The sequence below is a fragment of the Myotis brandtii genome, unplaced genomic scaffold (assembly GCF_000412655.1).
Source record: "Myotis brandtii unplaced genomic scaffold, ASM41265v1 scaffold2081, whole genome shotgun sequence".
Taxonomy (NCBI): Eukaryota; Metazoa; Chordata; class Mammalia; order Chiroptera; family Vespertilionidae; genus Myotis; species Myotis brandtii.
The window spans coordinates 21,612-42,205 of record NW_005357770.1 but is presented as its reverse complement, the minus strand read 5'-3'; the positions used below and the strand labels follow the sequence as shown (position 1 = coordinate 42,205).

The window sequence follows — 20,594 nt, the reverse complement described above, 5'->3', positions numbered from 1 at the left end:
CCCTGCATGAATTTCATGCACTGGGCCTCTAGTTAAAATTATAAAACAGTAACTCTTCATCAACTCCTGGCCCCAACCTCTGGTAACCACTATTCTACTTTTTGTCTCTATAAATTTGCCTATTCTACATACTTCATATAAGTGGAATCATGTAATATTTGTCCTTTTGTGCCTGGCTTATTTCATTGAGTATAATGGTTTCAAGGTTCATCTATGTTGTAGCAGGTGTCAGTATTTCATTCCTTTTTAAATCTCAATATTCCTTTGTATGGATATATCACATCTCTTTTATATTTTTGAAACTTTTATGTCTAGCAATCTAAATAAGTTTGTCTCCTTGCTACTTCACATGTCACCTTTGTAAAGACAGGCACCATCTGCCTTTGTAAGCAGGACATTTGCATGGGTTATCCTGTACTCCTGTAATCTGAGGTGTGCATGTGCTGGCTTAGTAACTCTTGTGGGGACAGATGTGACCAAGGTGATAATCAGAAGCAGCCAGGTGGCACTTATGAGTGCCAGGGATGGGAGGAGATGAGCAAATGAATCAGGGTTGTTGACAGCTTAGTACAAATTACATATTTTGGACACATATCACAAATCAAAATTCTTCAGGATCAACAATAAATTAAGAAACAACTACCCTCTTCTAGGCAGAGGCCTTCAGTCCTGTGGAGCCTTTCAGAAAGTGATTGATTCTTTAACCTATCTGGACTCTGAGTGAGTGACATAACTAAAGTTAGAATGGGCTGTCCTCACCACTTCTGACAAGGCCCTGGCAGAGGTACAAATGCATGTCCCCAAATGAAAAGCAATACTGAAAATGCTAAACAAGGAGTTGCTTTCAGTCATTTCCTCACAGAGTTCCTGACCTTGTGCACTGGAGCTGCTAAACAGAATACATGTCATCCCTTGTCCCATATACTGTGTATTCCTAACACCAATGTGCACCAAAATCAGAGTAGAAACACATTTGTAGGAGGACAAAAATCCCATTCCATTTTTAAAAGCAAACATAAGAGGTGAAGATAAAAAGTTTATTTCAAAATGTATGCTTTGTGAATCATTAAACATATCAAACCACATACTGACTTCTTAAATAAGATTTGAACACTGCAAGTAATTAGGATAAAGTTTTCTTTGTTGCCATGTGCTGACAGGTGTTAGTGCAATATTAAGAATTTAAGCTGTGGGGGCATCTATAGTCTTTATTATAATAAATAGTGACCCGGTACACGGATTCATGCACATTGAAAGGAAATTAATTAGAAGGTGGCCAGCGGGGCGGGACTGGGAGAGATGGGCCAAACCTCCCGTGGCCCCTCCCCGGCCGCACCTGGGGCAGTGCTGCAGCATGAAGGGCATCTGCAGAGTGAGCGGGGTCCCTCCAGCAGGTGGGGTCCCTCGGCCTGGCCTGTGGGGATCAGGCCTAAACCGGCTCGCCGACATCCTGTGAGGGGTCCTGGATTGCAAGGGGGCAGTTCTTGGGTGACGCACCTCGGAATTGGGCTCCCTCCTCTCTGGTTCCTAATGAATTTTATCCTTAATTGAAGAGCTTACCTCTGCCAGGTAGGTAACCATGTTCAAGGTGATGTCAGCATATGCTTCATGAAGGTACCGGCAGACCACGTTGACCCAGGTGGCACAGTCCCTTGTATAGCTGTGTGTTTTATAAAGAGTCATGACATGTGCAAGATTGGAAAGTTTGGGATTCTTCTCTTCCAAACAAACCTTAAGGAGAGGAAAATCAATCAGGGATAAAATGGCCCGATGAATAGGAAGAAATGCCAGCAATTTCAGTATCAGTCCCAGCAGTCAGGAAATCAGATCTCTCTCTCTCTCTCTCTCTCTCTCTCACACACACACACACACACACACACACACACACACACACACACACATACACACACACACACACACACTTTTTATAGGCTGTGGAAGTGCTTATCTTAGTAATATAATTTTCACAAATTCTTTCTACTTGGTTTTTCAATAATGAAACCAAAAGAGAGTATGTATCAGCCACCCAGGAAGTTGATGAGCACTATCAGTTATTATTTTCGGGTTTTGTGAAACTCATTGCCATGTCCAAGCCTGGTACTTTCCAACACTGGGCCTTCTGGGAGGCCTGAATGGGTCTGTCTGAGCAGAACTGTAAGCCATACCTGAGCAATCCTGTTGGCTATATCCTTACAGAACTGGTTTGGGTTTTCAAAGTGCTGAATCAGCTGGGGCAGGAGACACAGGACATTCAAAGGAAATCCTGGGTTAGAGAGGACACAATGGAGATGGCTGAATATGGTGCATTTTGGCTATTAACAGTGGGAAAGCACATTACAGATTTCATTTTGAGGCCATGCAAATACAGTCTTTTGAAGCAGCTTTAATATGATCTAACAAAATCTGGGGAAAATGTACAACCAAAAACTTAAAAAGCAGAATAAAATGAATGGAAGCCCTGGTTTGAAACTTTATCAGAAAACATAGCTTAGGGAAAACTTGTATAAAAGGACATAGGTGAATCACTTAAGTTTCATTCATGTAATCAAAAAGGCTCTTTAAAATGTTGAGGATTCGCTTAGCACCACTGTGATAACCTCTAGCTCCATGAAAAGAATCCTGGACCACATGTCATAGTATTAAAAATCTAGTCTGTTGCAATGGCCGTTGTGGCTCAGTTGGTTGAGCATCATCTCATGCACAGGAAGGTTGCCTGTTTGATTCCCAGTTGGGGCACATGCTTGAGTTGCAGGCTCTATGCCCAGTAGGGGCGTGCAGGAGGCAGCTGATCAATGTTTCTCTCTCCCTCTCCCTTCCTCTCTTTCTAAAATCAATAAAAAAAATTTTTTAAAAATTTAATTTGTTGATTTGGCTTAATTCAAGAGAGTTCTCAAGAGGAAAGAAAATCTAAGAAAAATAAAAGACTTAGGAGTTTAAAAAAAGGGAAATAATATATGTACAAGAGCAATGGAATAAACTGCAGTATTTGCAATTTGATATGGAAATAATAAAGAAATTTCTGATAGCATATGTATTTCTTCTGCCCTTTTATACTATTGCCTTAAAAATATCTTCTAAAATATAAATAATTATGACTTACATTATATAAAATTTTAAAAGGTAAAACAAACTAGTCCCAACAAACTGTTTCTAAGCAGAGCTGCTAAAAGCAGTAAGCCCATAATTTCTTATCAGCTAAACATGGGCCTAAATACCAGACTTGTAAGATAGGGAGTGTATTTGCTTTACCGATGGCTTGGGATGAGTCCACCATGGATACTTTGGACACTGGTGTCAGCAAACTGAAAAGCTGCTGGGTCAGGTCTGTGGTGGTGAGGGAGGTGAACCCTTTCAGCAGCAGCTGCTGTAACCCTGAGAAGTCTGACCACTTGAGCTGTGCCTGGAGTTTCTCAAGTTTTTCTCGATTCTCAGCTTTATCGAGTGGCATGTGAGCCAGAAGTCTGTTCAACAGCCTTAAGGCCATGAGGTATTCAAACTCAAAATCAGATTCCATCAAGGCCACTGTGACCCAAAAGATGGTGGCCAACAGGTTGGTTGGATGGTTTATGTGTGATGGGTCTGTGAGGCTGTCCTTCAAGGAGGATGAGCTCCTGGTTTTTGAGGAGAGACCTTGCTGGGTACAAGCCTGAATTCTGTCCAGTGTGGCACTCCGAGGTGGGTCTGAGGATCGGTCGATAACACCAAACTTCTTGGGCACAGAGAAACTTCTCTGATGCCGGCTCCGTTCTGCAGTTGCTGTGTTGCCACTACTTGTTCCAGGGTTCACATTTAGTTGTCCTGTGCTCTTTCTGCTTGCTGTAAGTTTACTGCTAGAGCTTAAATCTGGTGATGAAGAACTGGGTATAAAAATAAAAATGTTCACACTAGATCAGATGGATCTAACCAAAATTTATAGACCCTTTAACCCCAAAACAACAGAATATACATTCTTCTCAAGCATACATGGAACATTCTCAAAGATAGACCACATGTTAGGACACAAAACAAGTCTATACAAATTCAAGAAGATTGATATAATACCAAGCATTTTCTCAGATCACAATAGCATGAAGTTAGAAATCAACTACAATAAAAAAAAAAACAAACCTCAAAAAACACATGGAGGCTAAATATCATGTTATTAAACAATAAATGGGTCACAAAAGAGACCAAAGGAGAAATTAAAAACTTCCTGGAAACAAATGAAAATGAACACACAACAAACCCTGTAGGACATGCAAAAGCAGTTCTGAGAGGGAAGTTCATAGCACTACAGGCCAACTCAAGAAACAAGGAAAAGGACTAGTAAACTATCTAACCCTACAACTAAATGAAAGAGAACAGTAAGAAAAACCCAGAGAAAGTAGAAGGGAGGATATAATAAAGATCAGAGTGGAAATAAATGATACAGAGACTAAAAAACAGTACAAAAGATCAATAAATCCAAGAGCTGGTTCTTTGAAAAGATAAACAAGATTGATGATTGATGAACCTTTAGTCAGACTCATCAAGAAACAAAGAAAGATGACCCAAATAAATAAAATCAGAAAAGTAAAAGGCAATATAACAATGGACACCACAGAAATACAAAGGATTGTAAGCAAATACTATGAACAACTTTTCCCCAACAAAATGGACAACCTGGATGAAATGGACAAAATTCTGAAAACATACAATCTTCCAATACTGAGTCAGAAAACCTGAATAGGCTGATAACTACTGATGAAATTGAAGCAGAAATAAAAAACAAAAACTCACAGAAAACAAAAGCCCTGGTCTGGATCACTGCATAGGGGAGTTTTACCAAACATTCAAAGAACTAACACCTATCCTACTCAAGCTATTCCAAAAAATCCAAGAGTAAGGAACACTTCCAACCTCTTTTTACAAGGCTAGCATTAGCCTAATTCCAAAACCAGATAAAGACACTACAAAGAAAGAGAATTACAAGCAAATATCCCTGATAAACACAGATGCTAAAATCCTCTACAAAATATTAGCAAATCAGATCCAGCAATACATTAAAAAGATCACACACCATGACCAAGTGGGATTTATTCTGGGGATGCAAGGCTGGTACAGTATTCGCAAATCAATAAATGTGATACATCATATAAACAAACTGGATGACAAAAATCACATTAATTGATGCCGAAAAAGCATTTGACAAAATCCAACACCCTTTTTTTTTGATAAAAAATCTCAGCAAAGTGGGAATAGAGGGATCATACGTCAACATAATAAAGGCCATATATGACAGATTTATAGCCAAAATCATATTCAATGGGCAAAACCTAAAACCATTTCCCCTAAGAACAGGAACAAGACAGGAAAGTCCACTTTCACCACTCTTATTCAACACTAGAGGCCCGGTGCACAAATTTGTGCACCAGTGGGGTCCCTTGGCCTGGTCTGCAGGATTGGGCTGAAACCAGCTCTCTGACATCCACCAAGGGGTCCCGGATTGTGAGAGGGTGCAGGCCAGGCCGAGGGACCCCACTGGTGTACAATCAGGGCTAGGGAGAGATGCAGAAGGTTGGACAGCCAGGGAGGGACCACGGAAGGGCTCCAGGACATGTCAGGCCTGTCTTGCTCAGTTTTGATCAGCCAGACCCCAGCAGCAAGATACTGGTCAGAGTGTTTGCCCCCTGGTGTCAGTGCACATCATAGCGACTGGTCGACTGTCTGCCCCCTGGTAGTCAGTGCACATCATAGTGAACAATTGAGCAGCCTTACCATATCATTAGCATATTATGCTTTGATTGGTTGAACGGCTAACTGGACAACTGGACACTGTGCATATTAGGCTTTTATTATATAGGATAGTACTGAAAAATCCTAGCCACAGTGATCAGACAAGAAGAAGAAAAAAAAGGCACCCACATTGTAAAGGAGGAAGTAAAACTGTTATTATTCACAGATGACATGATATTGTACATAGAAAACCCTAAAAACTCTACCAGAAAACTACTAGACTTAATAAAGGAATTTGGTAAGGTAGCAGGATACAAAATCAACATCCAGAAATCAATAACATTTTTATACACTAATAAACTCTCAGAAAGAGAAACTAAAAAAGCAACCCCGTTTATCATTGCAACAACAAAAAAAGATACCTATGAATAAACTTAACCAAGGAAGCAAAAGACCTGTACTTGGAAAATGATAGGACATTGATAAAATAAATAGAGGATGATACAAACAAATGGAAGCATATACCATGTTCATGGAAGAATTAACATCATTAAATTCTCTTTCTCAATTTGGCTTATTCATCCATACCACCCAAGGCAATATACAGATTCAATGTAATCCTTATTAAAATACCAACAGCATATTTCACAGTTCTAGAACAAATACTCCAAAAATTTATATGCAAACATAAAAGACCCTGAATAGCTGTAGCAATTTCAAGAAAGGAGAACAAAGTTGAATGGATCACAATACCAGATATCAAGCTTATTACAAAGCCATTATAACCAAAACAGTCTGGTACTGGCACAAGAACAATGAATCAGAACAGAGACTGCAGAAATTGACCCACACCATTATGGTCAATTAATATTTGACAAAGGAGGCAAGAACATACAATGGAGTCAAGACAGTCTCTTCAACAAATGGTGCTGGGAAAACTGTACAAACACATGCAAAAAGATGAAACTAGACCACCAACTTACACCATACACAAGAATAAACTCAAGATGGATAAAATACTTATATGTAAGATGGGAAACCATAAAAATCTTAGAGGAAAACATAGGCAGTAAAATCTCAGACATCTCACATAGCAATATGTTTACGGATACATCTCCTGGGGCAAAGGAAACTAAGGAGAAAATAAACAAATGGGACTATATCAAAATAAAAAGCTTCTGCCCAGCAAAAGAAACCACTATCAAAATGAAAAGGGAACCCACTGTATGGGAGAACATAGTTGCCAATGATACATCTGATAAGGGATTAATATCCAAAATATATAAAGTACTCATACAACTCAGTAAAAGGAAGACAATCCAAATAAGAAATGGGCAGAAGACCTGAATAGACATTTCTCTAAAGAGGACATACAGATGGCCAAGAGACATATAAAAAAATGCTCAAAGTCACTAATCATCAGAGAAATGCAAATAAAACCACAATGAGATATCACCTCATGCCTGTCAGAATGGCTATCATAAAAAATTCAACAAATAACAAGTGCTGATGTGGAGAAAAGGGAACACTAGTTCACTGCTGGTAGGAATGTAGATTTGTATAGCCACTATGGAAAACAGTATGGAGTTTCCTCAAAAAATTAAAAATGGAACTTCTGTTTGTCCCAATGATCCCACTTCTGGGAATATATCCTAAAAACCCTGAAACACCAATCAGAAAGAATAAATGTACCTGCATGTTCATAGCAACATTATTTATAATAGCCAAGATTTGGAAACAGCCCAAGTGCGCTTCAGTAGATGAATGGATAAAAAAGCTGTGGGACATTTGCACTATGGAATACTATGCAACTGTAAAAAAGAGGGGTTTCTCACCCATGGATGGACTGGAAAATAGTATGCTAAGTGAAATAAGCCAAATTGAGAAAGACAAATATCACATGATCTCACTTATTTGTGGAATCTAATGAACAAAATGACCAACACAATAAGACCTGAAGCATGGAGGCATGGAACAGACTGAAATACCTTGGGGTTGGGGGGATGAGAAGAGAGAAACCAAAGAACTTATATGCATAGCCCATGGACATGGCCAATAGGGTAGTGAGGATCTGGGGGTTGGGTAGGGGCTGGGAGGACGGGGAAAACGGGGGGAAATGGGAGTTATCTGTAATACTATCAATAATGAAAAATATATTTTTTAAAAATGGCTCTCAAAAAAACATGTTCAGGAGAAACCAACATGCTTCAGTGAAGATCCACTGATGAATAATAAGGGAGGAAAATCATTCTTTGGAAATACTACTTTTTTGCCCATACTCTTAAACTTAAAGGAATAAATTTTCTTAAACTTAAAATGATGAAAAAGAAAACTTAACAACCTTAACAAGAAAATCAAACATCACACCGACAAAACAACAACAAAACCCAATACTAACTTCCATTTACTGATAGGTTAAAGATAGAAGCAGTTGGCCAAAGTTTACTGATCTTCTTTTTTTGTTTATTTGAATTTGGGTAGAAATAATTATGAAATAAAATGTACAAACTTTAATATTCTATTAACTGACTGTTAAGAATAGACATGAACATATTATCAAGAAAGAAAATAGTACATATTTGTACCAAAGGAAGTTTTTTGTACTTAATTTATGAAAAATGATTTCAAAGCTTATTTCAGGCTGAAAAGTAAAATTCTTTATCAACATTCTGGTAAATTTTTCTGATTTAGATGAAGCTGTACTAACATATATATTATGTTAGTAATCACATTAAGCTTACCTATCCATAAAAAATACTCAACAATGAAACAAGGCCCAATGAGATATAATGTTACTGACTCAGTTTCAAAGCACAAGGAACTCAATGATACGAGCAGAATATGGAATTGTGAATGATCTGAAACTGGTTATTAAATACTAGCAGGAACAAAGGAATTAAAAAATAAAAAAGATCCTAAGGTAGAAATTCTGCAAGTAAAATCAACATTTATTCAACTGTTTTTATAGTGATGGTTCAGATGAAGTTTTGTGCATATTCATTTTAAATAATATTTAGTTTTAGTTTCTGTTTACAATGTAATAGGAAATATTATATAAAATTTGAAAAATACTCAAAGACATAAAAAGAAAATGAAAAATCGTTATTTGTATTATTTAGAAATAACATTTGCTATCTATCTTCCTGGTATTTTAAAATACTTTTATAATGTGTGTGAGTGTGTGTGTGTGTGTGTGTGTGTGATTCCCCCCTACCCCCCGCTTTTTTTTTTTTTAACTTAAGACAATGTCATACATACTTTTTCAGGTCATCAATAGATTTCAAAAACTAGATTTATTCTTTGGACTTTGCCCAAAGTCTGGTCATTTCCCAAATATCTAGCACAGTATATTTGATTTAAAAATGTCATTAAGCTGGCTCTCACCGAGATAATACAGTTAAGAGATCACTGTTCTTCAAGCAGTCAGACAAGTTATCCACGGCAGATTCCAAAGTCAGGAGTGCTTCCATTACGTAACCCTGCCAAAGATGCAGAGACAACATTTTGGACAGCTTGTAACTGCTGTTAACTTCTTGGACATAAATTTAATGAATGCAAACTTTATTAAAGTAATTTTAATATCATTAAAAACTAGAGAGTTATTATTACTTTAATTTACAAAGTTTAAAACAAATTTTAAGGGCCACTGAGGAATTCAGCTGGCCCAGGAGTTAGCAGATAATTATAAAGATTTATTTTCCTAGGTCTGAGCTCCTCCACAGAGCAATCTCATTTGAAATCTAACAGGGAGGGGACAAGGCTGAAGGTGTCAGACACATGGAGGGCATTTGAATATAGAGTTGCAATGCCTGAAGCAGAGATTAAGAGATGTATGCTATGGCTGGGCATCAGGGGCATTTTAAACAGCTCATCTCATGGCCAGGAGGAGGAAAATAAACTAGGGTCTATAGGCGTGCAGGCCTCCTTAGATGTAGATAAATTTCTGATGGAAAAGAAGGCTTGGCCCAAGTTACAGAGCAGGTAATTCTCTTGCTTTCAACCTGCCCAGGCCCCAATCTCTGGGCTCTAGAGGGTCTTCTTGTGGCATCTACTCTCTCCATTACTTCTTCAGCTCTTCCAGTTTACTGAAGGCTGATCATGCAGAGAAAGGTAGTGCTTTACACAGATACAACGGAGATCTCCTCTAGGTGGGGGGATTGCACAACTATGTCCTATGTTAGTGAAAAAATGACAAAAACAACACAAATTTTCCTGTCCTCTACCAAATAAAACAAATAATAAAACAACAAAGAAGAGTCACCAAAGAATGTTCAGTTGTTAGCTTGAATAAACAGATAACATATGTGGAGTTTCTAGAACAATACTTCTGGGAATGACTTTTGTAAATATAAAAGCCAACCTCTAAAATTTGAATTGTACATGTCCAAAGTGCTGGAATAATTGGCAAGAGAGACAAGGTTTTGAGAAAGTCATTAGCTCCTTCTCTTTAAAATGTGAGAAACAGGATGTGTTTGGTATTCTTTCCTTCCCTACCTGAATCTCATCGCCATGTTCTCCGATCACCTCCACCAGTCTGGAGAGAAGGTCAGACAAGGCATGCGCTGACAGAGGTTGTTTGATTGCCCGGAATATCTGGAAGGACCGACAGGCATAGTGCCTTGAAGAACTTGCCAGGGCTGTCTGCAATGCAACCTCACTCAAGTGTTGCTCCAGACGGAAGCCTAGGGCACCAAGAGGCCAGAGACCAGATCAGCTGTCATTCTGCAAAGTCTGGGGCAACAGTAGTTATCTGAAGGTTTGAAACAGGTTCACTGCACAGGGCTATGTCCTGGTGGTACTTATTTAAAAATTAACAATTAAAAAAACAAACACATAAATTTTAATAAATCTTAAGGAGTATAGTGTAGTAGAAAAAGATGGTTCTGATTTTGAACTAGAAGTTTTCAGACTCAGAAAGAAACTTATTCTCTATTGCCTATTCCCTTATCTTTAACTTATGAATAAAAGCATCTATCTCATAGAAGTTTTATGGAAATTAAACAACTTTAAAAGTGCTTAGTACAGTATGTGACAGATACGTGTTCACAAGTGTATTGCTATTTATTACCCTGCTATTTTTTCACATTATTGTTCTGTACTACTTTTTACATGAGATATTTTTACTCCTTTTTTTAAAAATAAGACAACTTGTTAGAAACAAATGTTCTGAGTACTTATGTATGTAGAGGAAGCTATTAGTGAATCTAGTCAAGTCTAAACACAACTGAGGCCTGGACCCAAGTCTTTGCTCCTCAGCATGGTCTGTAAGTACTCAGATAGAGAAATGTGGACACTGCAGAGAAGGCAGCCACAGTAAACCTCCACCAGAATATGTGTTCTTTCAATAACATGGAAGGAATCTTAGTCATCAGAAAACCATTTGACCAGATGGAAATTAAAATGTGAGGAAAAGCTCATAATTAATGTCTGGGATATTACATTATACAAGGGCCCTGCCTCTCTGCAGGGAGAAAACCAGGCTCCAAGAGTTAGAGCACATGATGTAAACAGTGATTTTAGCTGTTTCCATGACCTGGAGAGCTCTGTGGCACATTTGATGGTGACGTGAAAGTGGAACAGGGGTGATAATTCAGTGTTATTCTTCTTAGTTTCACTTGGCTGCTTGAACCCAGGGACATGTTGACAATATAAAAAAAATGTTCCTGCAAAGTAAACGAAGGGTCCTGGGAAGTGGACTCAAGCAAATCCAGGGTCGGAAATGCAGGGTTAAACCCAGAGGCACGTCACAACATATGAATGGGTCATGTTTCAAAATTGTTCTTTATGTCTTTATTTTGTTTTTTGAAATATGTTTTTTTACTTAAACCATTTTATAGACAGGCTAGCTCCATGGCAGTGAACAGAATCTTATTTAAATTATCATGAGCTGAAGACTAAACACAAGTCCTCTCTTAGGAGGACTGCAGACTCCACTACCCATATGACAATGGCTTTTAAGAAAACCTATTTAGTGTGTGGCATCTCCCCGGTCACACATGAATCTACATCTTCCAGCCTTCCTTGCAGTTAGGTGTGACCTTGTACCTGAGTTCTAGCCAGTGGGATGTGGGAAGAAGCACTGGACTGGAGTGTGAACTCCTCTGCTTAATCCCTCACTCTCTCTTCCTCTCCAGGTAGCAGAGCCACAGGCTGGAGAGTCTCTGACCACCAGGTGGAAGGCCTCCTGCCCAACATCCACACTGAATTGTTATGTGACCAGAAATAACCAATTGTGTTAAGTGTTTGAGCTCTGGGAGGTTTTTATTTCAGCAGCTATGCTACCCTGACTAATACAAATGTTTTCAGGAATACATTTTATTGTGCTATAGCAGAAATAGGCAGCGATGTAGAAGGAAATTTTAGTGGGTAAGGATATGTTGGGTAAGGTGTGAAAATACACCTGCCAAGAATAAAGTGCAAGGCATTCATTCATATGTGTTCTCATTTTTATTAACGTCATACAGTTAAGGGTTTTAGATAAATAAATAGTTCACATACAACAGTAAATTTCTTCCTTTGTGCTATGTGCAATTTAAAGTAACTTTTAAATGAGGAAAATACCAAGAGAAGAGGTCTTCTTATTTCAAAGAAATTCCAAAGGGGAAACTCAAGACTGGAAGTCAAGTCGTCCTGTTCCTGTAATGACTTTCTGTGTATTATTATTTTTGCTTTTTAAAATAAGTATCCCCTGATAACAAAAAGAAATATGGCTAATCTGGAATGTTTCAAATTGTGACACGTGCTAATTATCAGAGCAGCCAGTAAGCCACGGTTAATGCGTTCAGCCAGGTATATGACAAAGATAGGAACAGTTGTTGCATTGAGCTGAAAGACCACATTTAAATTTCACACACAGATCAGCCCAGGCCAACTTGAATTCAAATGGAATTTAGCTAATGGCTTCAATATGATGCTCTTATTGAAGAGCAAATCCAGTGTGATAGTTAGATGCTCTTATAGTCTAACAATCACACTGGATTTAGAATATTCAATTAAATTGTTAGCAACTATTTTTAAAGTAAAAAACATTTTATCACAAAATTCTTTTTTTTACACAGTTTGAAGGTTGACAACTTCTCACAGTTGAGTCTATGCCAAATAAATTAATAAGAATTATTTCTCATGGCCTTCTTTAAATAAAATTAATATTGTGGGCATAGTTCATTCTAGTGAGGGAATGATGTGAGGAGAACAGTGACTTTGAGGATGTTATTTGATAGAGTATAATGCAAGTATACATGACAGTATCAGTCAAGCACATCTGAAATAAATTTCAAAACTCCCCTATGAATAGTCTTCTGCTATAGATGCCAAATTCAGAAATATATACAATATATATCATTCATATCACATATCATAAATATAGTGCGATATATGTATATAGTATGAATTCTGATATATACTATCTATGATATATAGTGTAGTCATATGGGTGAAGAATGAGCTCAATTATAAAAAAAGTCCTGAAAGTGGAATGGAGTTGGGGAAACAGGAGGAAGTACCTGATTTAGAATCTTTAAATACGGACAAAACGTGCCGTAGAAAGTTTGTGAGTTGTTCGGCACTCTTTGAATTTTGATTTTTGGGTGTGATGTCTTCATGGCACCAAAGTGGACCGAATGCCCTGAAACAAAGCACACACAGTGTCAAAAATATAAATGTCACTTTGCATTTTGAAAACCATCTATGCAGTTCTAATTCCAAAGGCACAATATATATGTTTAAAATTTCACTAATTTGGGGGAGAATTTCAGTCTTATAAAGTTTATGAGCATACTCAAACAGATCTGGCTAATTTATAGAGACACTTTTTAAAATATTTTACTCACAAAACCAAAACCTCATAACATTTAAACACAAAACAAAAACCTTTCAATTCGCCAGAAGTGTTTGTCACATGATAGATGTTCCATGGGTGTTTGTTCAATAAAACGACATATACAATTGTAAATACAATATAGATGTAGACACAGACTCAATTGCACATTCAGCATTTGGGAAGATAATGCTTTTATCAGGATCACATCATTAGGTTGCTGAATACTGTGGAAACTGCCGCGACCTGCACGGCAAGGTTCAGGATCTGCAGGAGGGGCCGACGCACAAATGAAAATGCTTGACAAAAATATGAATTATTAAGGGGTGGGAGCCAGGTGGAGCCTCTTTCTTGAAGAGACACCCGAGTCTCGGCCTTGTTCACTTTTTATTCAGTTTTAGATACACATCTTGCCCTCAGTAAAGCACGGCAAGCACGTAGCAGACAGACAGCCTCAAAGGTCAGTAAAGATCAGTAAGGTCCAGTAAACATTTACTTGGAGGCTATCAGGTCAGGAGATTGCTTGGAGCCACCGCTATCTCAACACGAACAATAGGTGCCTAGCATAAGCCCTGCTAACGCTCAAGATCCATCCGCCTCTGCGTTCCTTGGTGCACGCTCATGACAGTGTTGGCAAATGGTGGCTTCCCACATCACCAAATTGAAGATACGGTCTCTGTTGTTTACTTGTTTTTCGGTAGTAAGAATAGGATGGAGCCAGAGGTGAGAATTTTGGAGAACACCCTTCCCAACACATGGCATTGACAATGGTGAGAGAAGACAACAAAGCATTCAGGTGTCTGAAGTACCTCGTGTGTGGGCACCATCAGCCCTTTCCTGTTTCCTGAACATTAAATCCCACATGGAGCTGATAGCTAGCTATGCAGAATGCCCTGATCCATTAACAAAGGAAAGAAAATGCTCTGTTTTTCATTATTTGGTGCATTAGTTAAAGAAAGAAAAATAATGGGAAATATCAGATAACACAAACTGAGACTAGACTCCCAACACAAGAGTACGCCCAGGTCACATGTGAGCATGCTTTTATACAAATGCCTGACATTGGGGTAGTAGAAATTCTGAAACAAAATTGTTCATTAGAAGAACCAGAAGACCTACAAACGTGGATTACGCCCACTTTTTCTTGATTTTGATATATTATTTGTTTGGTTCCTTTCCTATCATGTTTCCTACTGTTTCTGGTTTCTGACTTCCATTTATAAATGACTCTTTGGACTGGATGAGCAGACCCTGGATCCTTCTGCAGCTGCTTCTGGGTCAACGGTGGCTGATACCTTTGGCTTCCAGAGTGAGGTTATTTGCCAAGTTTCAGGGCTCCCAGATCCTGGCAGCTCTAACAGATGAACAAAATCATGCTCACTGAGGGGCGCTACCATATCCGACACCATCTGCTGCACTGTCACTATACAAAAACTATCTCTCCCCATAAATGTTGACATCAGAGGGATCTTAAACACCTTCTACCAGTGTCTGCTTTATACACAGACTCCAGCAAGTGCAATTTAGAGGAGAAAACAAGGACTTTGCTAGAGCTCTGGGCTCACTTTTCCATCTGAGTGGTTTTGAAGGACGGCATTTTCTAAAAAAAACTCACCTGAAAACAGCCGCTTGTCTCCTTGCCCTCCTTACCTGGTTGTCAGGAACTCAATGAGCTTGTTGGCCTTCTCATCTGTTTCAGCAGTGGTGTCTACGTCTTCTACCTCTTGGGACATCTGTGGGAGGTTCCCGCTGCTGCCTCCCAGACTGATGCTGGAAGAGGTGGAACTGGAGCTCAGCCCCGAGTCTGGCACTGGTGATGACTGGTCCTCCCTCAGGAAGTCAAAGCCACCTGGTTGAGAAGAAGGTCAAGGGGAGTTGCGCTGGGCAGGGCACATAATGAGGTCAGGAGGTGAACATACAGAAGTATGCAGTTATCTCATTTTTTTTTTTGAGAAAACATTTTATTTTGGCTATAGCTATGATTAAAAAGAGACATATATTCTTTCCTTACTTATGGAATAGTTACACTTCTGTATAAATCAGAGTGCATTTAGTAATAGGAGAATAGAAAATTTCTATTTAATAAATAAATTTCTACTATGGGGTTTTAATTTATGCTTTCTGAAAAAGAAGTTGTGTGTTTGTGTTCCACTATACATCTGTACCTAACTGCTGTTAATAAATTATGCCTGGATACTAGACTGATACAATGATATAATTTTTGAGGATACCAGTTACATAAGGGATTATGAGTAAGTTATACATCATCTTTTTGAGTAAATGTGCCTAGAATCACAAATATTTAGTGTATGTTAATTGTTTTAACAAAGTATATATCATATTAGTCAAAGCCATATGGTATAAGAAAATACTAGTGATTTTTCCCCACTTTGTATTTGGTTAACATTCTACATCTCTAAATGTGTTGTGGGTTTGAAAACTTACACACATTTCCCTCTACTTAAAAATCATAAAAAGTACATAGTTCTGGTGTGTCTGACAAAAATATTGAATTAGGAGTAGGAGCCTGGGTCTGAATATCATCTCTGCCATTTACTTTAAAATCTCAGGAAGTTGATATGATTTCTCTGTACCTCAGTTTTATATTATGATAAGATAAAGACAATTTCTATCACAAGTTCTTAGTGTGGGTTTGAAAACAACTACAGTTAAAACAAGGTGTTCAATAAATATTTATGAAAAGGAGACTCCTCCCAAACCTTTTGTGCACTTACCTAATTCAAGTGTGCTACAGATTCAATCATTCCAGTTATCTATTGTTTGTCTTGCCCATGGATTCTGTGTTTTGTTTTGTAAATCTCCACTCTCAACCACTTAAGCTGCATCAGTGGGATAGTGGATATAAAACTGCCACACTCAGAGATACACAACTTAACAGACATTACAATTTTCTCAGCCTAAAATCATGTGCTTAATGGAAAACATCTTTATCCTGGGGAGTTAGAACAGCCAGAATGTTTCATATTCTTTAAATTAAGCATCTAAAGAAAAGAGAATTTTCTGAAAATGTCTCTGAAAGGCTGCTGAATTATTTTCAATTAAGTGTAGTGTGTTCAATATAAAGACTTTATAATAAAACATAATAATAATATGGAAAATATATTTGAAAGCATTCAATGATGAACAGGTCAGTGGTCCTTCTACCTCAGAGTTAATGACTTCATATTAGTTTTCCAAAGACATATGTTAACATATCTCAGAAGACAAGGCAGTGCTGAATACCAGTGATGAATGAAAGGTACAATTTTCAAGATTATGAAGAAAGTACATGGTAACATCGTATGAAATGCCATACCATGTCCAATGCCAGTGTAATGTACAAAATAATTAGATAAAAAAGGTAGCCCAAGAACTCTGTTAGTTCATCATCATTTTAAGATATTTAAAATATTCTGGTCTAAATAAAAACCATTGGTTAATCCTTTTGGGAAAGTTTTCATGAACAGCTGGATAGAACAGAGTAATTTTTTTTTGACTCAGCTAATGCTTTCTGTTCTCATTTCTAAGAAGAAATATTTGGTTTCAAAACAGCAGTGGTTTTTAATAGACTTTCACTCATTCATGCTTTCCAGAAAAGTCAGTCATTTAATAAAGTGACTTTTTCTTCAGAGAAACTAGAAGGAATACAGTAAATATCTGGCATCTTGGCAATGAACCACTCGCAAGGTGATAGAGAAGGTCACCGTTTTCTGTGTTCTCATCCTTCAGGGTTTTAGATGAAAGCTCTTGTTCAATGGATATTTTAATGTTCAATTTATTGACAGAAACATATTTAATGAAAGCAGAAACATAATAATAAGGAAAAATACATGAAAATACTCAATAACAAAGAAGGATTTTGGGAGGCATGTTGACATCCAGTGAAATAGGGCCTATTTATTGAGCTGTTATTTTATTACTTGGAAAGGTGGGGGGTAAGAGCATTAGAGTTTGGAAAAATGGGCTCCACTGACACCTTTGGTAATCTCTGAATTTGTGACTGTCTCAGACTTTCAGTCACACCTCCTTTTGTTACCTGTGTAGAGATACTCGGGTTGATAAGCTGGCTGGACTGTTAGAGTCTTAGTTTCCCCCATTTCTCGAGTCTGCAGGAGCACAGAGGCGATGGCATGGAAATTGCTGTTGCAGGACAGTGCAATCAAGAGGTGAAGAAGCAAATTTTTGCTGTGTTCAAAGACTTCAGGCCGGTAATGGTCCAATCCTGGAAAAAAATGTGGAATCTTTTAGTAAAAACAATTTTTAATCTCATTTAGATTCCAGGCATAGTAAAGATCCCCTAACACCTGGGGGAAGGGAAATCTTAAAAGAATGTTTACTTTTCTTTGTTACTGTTTATGGTACCAACATAAAGAATTTGGGCTTAGGGAAAAATAAAACATTTTATTCCTTAAATCAAATATTCTCATAAAATGATGATAGATGGATTTCCCTTGACCTCTTGAGATAGTTAGCATTCCTCCTTCTTGAGGCTCTCCATAACTGAACTCCCTGCCTGGTTGTTCCTCTTCCCATTTTTGCTCTACAACTTGGGTTACAATCTCAGTGCGTGGCCTGCTGCGTTCTATATTCTTTCTCTCTATGCACTAGTTATGTCTAATGGCTTTAAATTTATCACATCTAGCCTGGCCAACATGACTCAGTGGTTGAGCATCGATTTAAGAACCAGGACGACCTAAGAACCAGGAGGTCAGGGTTCAATTCCCGGTGAGGTCACATGCCCGGGTTGAGGGCTTGATCCCCAGTGTGGGGCATGCAGGAGGCAGCGGATCAATGATTCTCTCTCATCATTGATGTTTCTATTTATCTCTCCGTCTCCCTTCCTCTCAGATATCAATAAAAATATATTTTTAAAAAATTATCATATCTAGACAAAGACCCTCAAGGAGGGCCAATTTGTTTTAGATATTTTCATAGGTATAACATGAGTGAGGTGCCACACAACTTATATTGTAGTCATAGGACCGTTTTAAACAATGCCTGATCAACTGAATTTTAGAGCAGGAAAGCAGATGTCTATGTACAATGAAAGCTCTCTGAATTATCTCCACAGAGTTTAGATGTATTGGCTAGAATTCCTCTTGGATCCAGTCTTACCTAAGAAGACAGCATGAAGTAATAACGGCAGGTGAAGAGCCCAGTCTTCTCTTACACTGTGATCTACCACCATCTCAGTCATAAAAATCACAGCAATATTGCACCTAATCAATGAAATGACAAAGTTAATGCAACTTCTACAGAGAATGGAAATACATGTATAGATCATTAAGTCACAATTAAATACAACACATACTAGTAAATTGTGCTGAAGAACTATGTAAGAACCTTCTTCCAGGGAAGTGGAGTTTAACTTCTGAAAATGCACAGAGCTCCATAAGAATAAACATCAGTTGAGCTAATTACATAACACACTTGTTACTAGGTAATAAGAGCTGAGTCATGATGAGAAACAAAAGACTAGAGTCCTCTCTTCAACTTGCTTACAATCTAAAATTCATAAAAAATGAAGACCTATATCAAGTAAGTATGACAAGGCAGCTTTGCACATTGGTTAACATTTGACCAAACTCTACCAATGTGCTGAGAGCTACAATTCAAGTCATGCAGGGTCCCTCTGATTTCAAAGTTTATTTCATGTGATGGGACCTGGAACAGGTTTCCCTCTTCTAGGGAGAAAAGTCCAGTCAAAACTAAGTGGTCATTTCTCTCTATGTGTACATGCTGCTCACCTGTGGAGTGGTCCCCGAGGGGTGATGGTTTCTGGGAGGTAGTCAACCAGGGGGGCCCAGCATCCCCCAGTAGAAGGCATTGGTAAGGGCTGTGGCTGTTTGGTCTCTGTGATAGTCAACAGCCACCCCAGGTAGGGAGATATTGGGTCATCTGTAGGGTGAGAAAGACAACGTGCTTTATTTTTAGGAAGATAATTTTGTTTTCTTTATTTAGTGTTTCTAAAAGGAATATTACCAATTCATGCTTGTAAAAATAACTTTCTAAGCATTCAATTAGGTGAGTGTGAATTATACAATCAAATAAGTTAGAATTACTTAAATAGGTTTCTTTCATCACATTATTATTATTTAATATATCACATTTATCCTGAGTACAGTTTCCAGAATAGTTTCACATTGAATGTTTTTTTCTTTTCGTAAGGCTATTTGACTTCTTGATAAGAGTGGGTTGTGTGGGACCAGCTTTGCTGGTTTTGACCTGCTGGTCTTTCATTTAATAGTGTTGTTATAAACTTCTAGGCCCAAGATGGAACAGCTCCTGCCCAGGGTGCCATGTCAGCAAACCAAAACTTAGATAACTTTTATGGCCCTGTAAATGGATTGCTTGACCAGAAAAGCAGCATGCCCAGTAAGCCAGTATCCGAACGCCATGCCAACTCTGGGCTCTATACTGATTTTCTTGTTCCTTATTCTTTTTCTTTTTTTAAAGCCTTTTAAATTGATTTTTTAAAAATATTCCAAGAAAAAAAATTTTTAAATATAATAATATTACCCAAACAGTACTAACATAATACAATATCACAAAAGTTGTAGAAAATATTAAAAATCTGCAAATAACAGGATTACTTGTATTATATTCTAAAATATTTTTTCCCCTCTGGCTCTATTTTTGTTAATCAGTTTATGTTGTTCTTTATATTCCACAAATGAGTGAGATCATGTGGTATTTATCTTTCTCTGACTGGCTTATTTTGCTTAGCATAATGCTCTCCAGGTCAATCAATGCTGTTGCAAATGGTAAGAGTTCGTTCTTTTTACAGCAGCGTAGAATTCCATTGTGGATGTACCACAGTTTTTTAATCCACTCATCTGCTGATGGACACTTAGGCTGTTTCCAAACTTAGCTATTGTAAATTGTGCTGCTATGAACATAGGGGTGCATATTTCCTTTCTGATTGGTGTTTCTGATTCCATGGTACATATTCCTAGAAGTGGGACTACTGGGTCAAATGGGAGTTCCATTTTTAGTTTTTTGAGGAAACTCCATACTGTCTTCCATAGTGGCTGCAACAGTCTGCATTCCCACCAGCAGTGCATGAGGGTTCCTTTTTCTCTGA

General features: G+C 38.0%; 1 protein-coding gene across 5 annotated transcripts in view; it reads right to left on the bottom strand.

Moving 5' to 3' along the window:
• The window catches only part of LOC102249021 (protein furry homolog), a 133,459-nt gene extending 113,985 nt beyond the window's left edge, over nucleotides 1–19,474 (bottom strand). For 3 of the 5 annotated variants that reach the window (XM_005865632.2, XM_005865634.2, XM_014539182.1), the window contains exons 1-10: nucleotides 19,258–19,474; nucleotides 18,626–18,729; nucleotides 17,547–17,732; nucleotides 15,161–15,359; nucleotides 13,197–13,318; nucleotides 10,189–10,376; nucleotides 9,079–9,173; nucleotides 3,250–3,857; nucleotides 2,166–2,263; nucleotides 1,561–1,731 (exon numbers count right to left, since the gene is read on the bottom strand). In XM_005865632.2, coding sequence (XP_005865694.1) covers nucleotides 1,561–1,731; nucleotides 2,166–2,263; nucleotides 3,250–3,857; nucleotides 9,079–9,173; nucleotides 10,189–10,376; nucleotides 13,197–13,318; nucleotides 15,161–15,359; nucleotides 17,547–17,732; nucleotides 18,626–18,729; nucleotides 19,258–19,337 — 1,851 coding nt within the window. In that variant the 5' untranslated portion in view covers nucleotides 19,338–19,474. The remainder of the gene's footprint in view (nucleotides 1–1,560; nucleotides 1,732–2,165; nucleotides 2,264–3,249; nucleotides 3,858–9,078; nucleotides 9,174–10,188; nucleotides 10,377–13,196; nucleotides 13,319–15,160; nucleotides 15,360–17,546; nucleotides 17,733–18,625; nucleotides 18,730–19,257) is intronic. The other 2 variants (XM_005865633.2, XM_005865635.2) reach the window with 1 other exon arrangement.
• Between the last annotated feature and the right edge of the window lie 1,120 nt (nucleotides 19,475–20,594).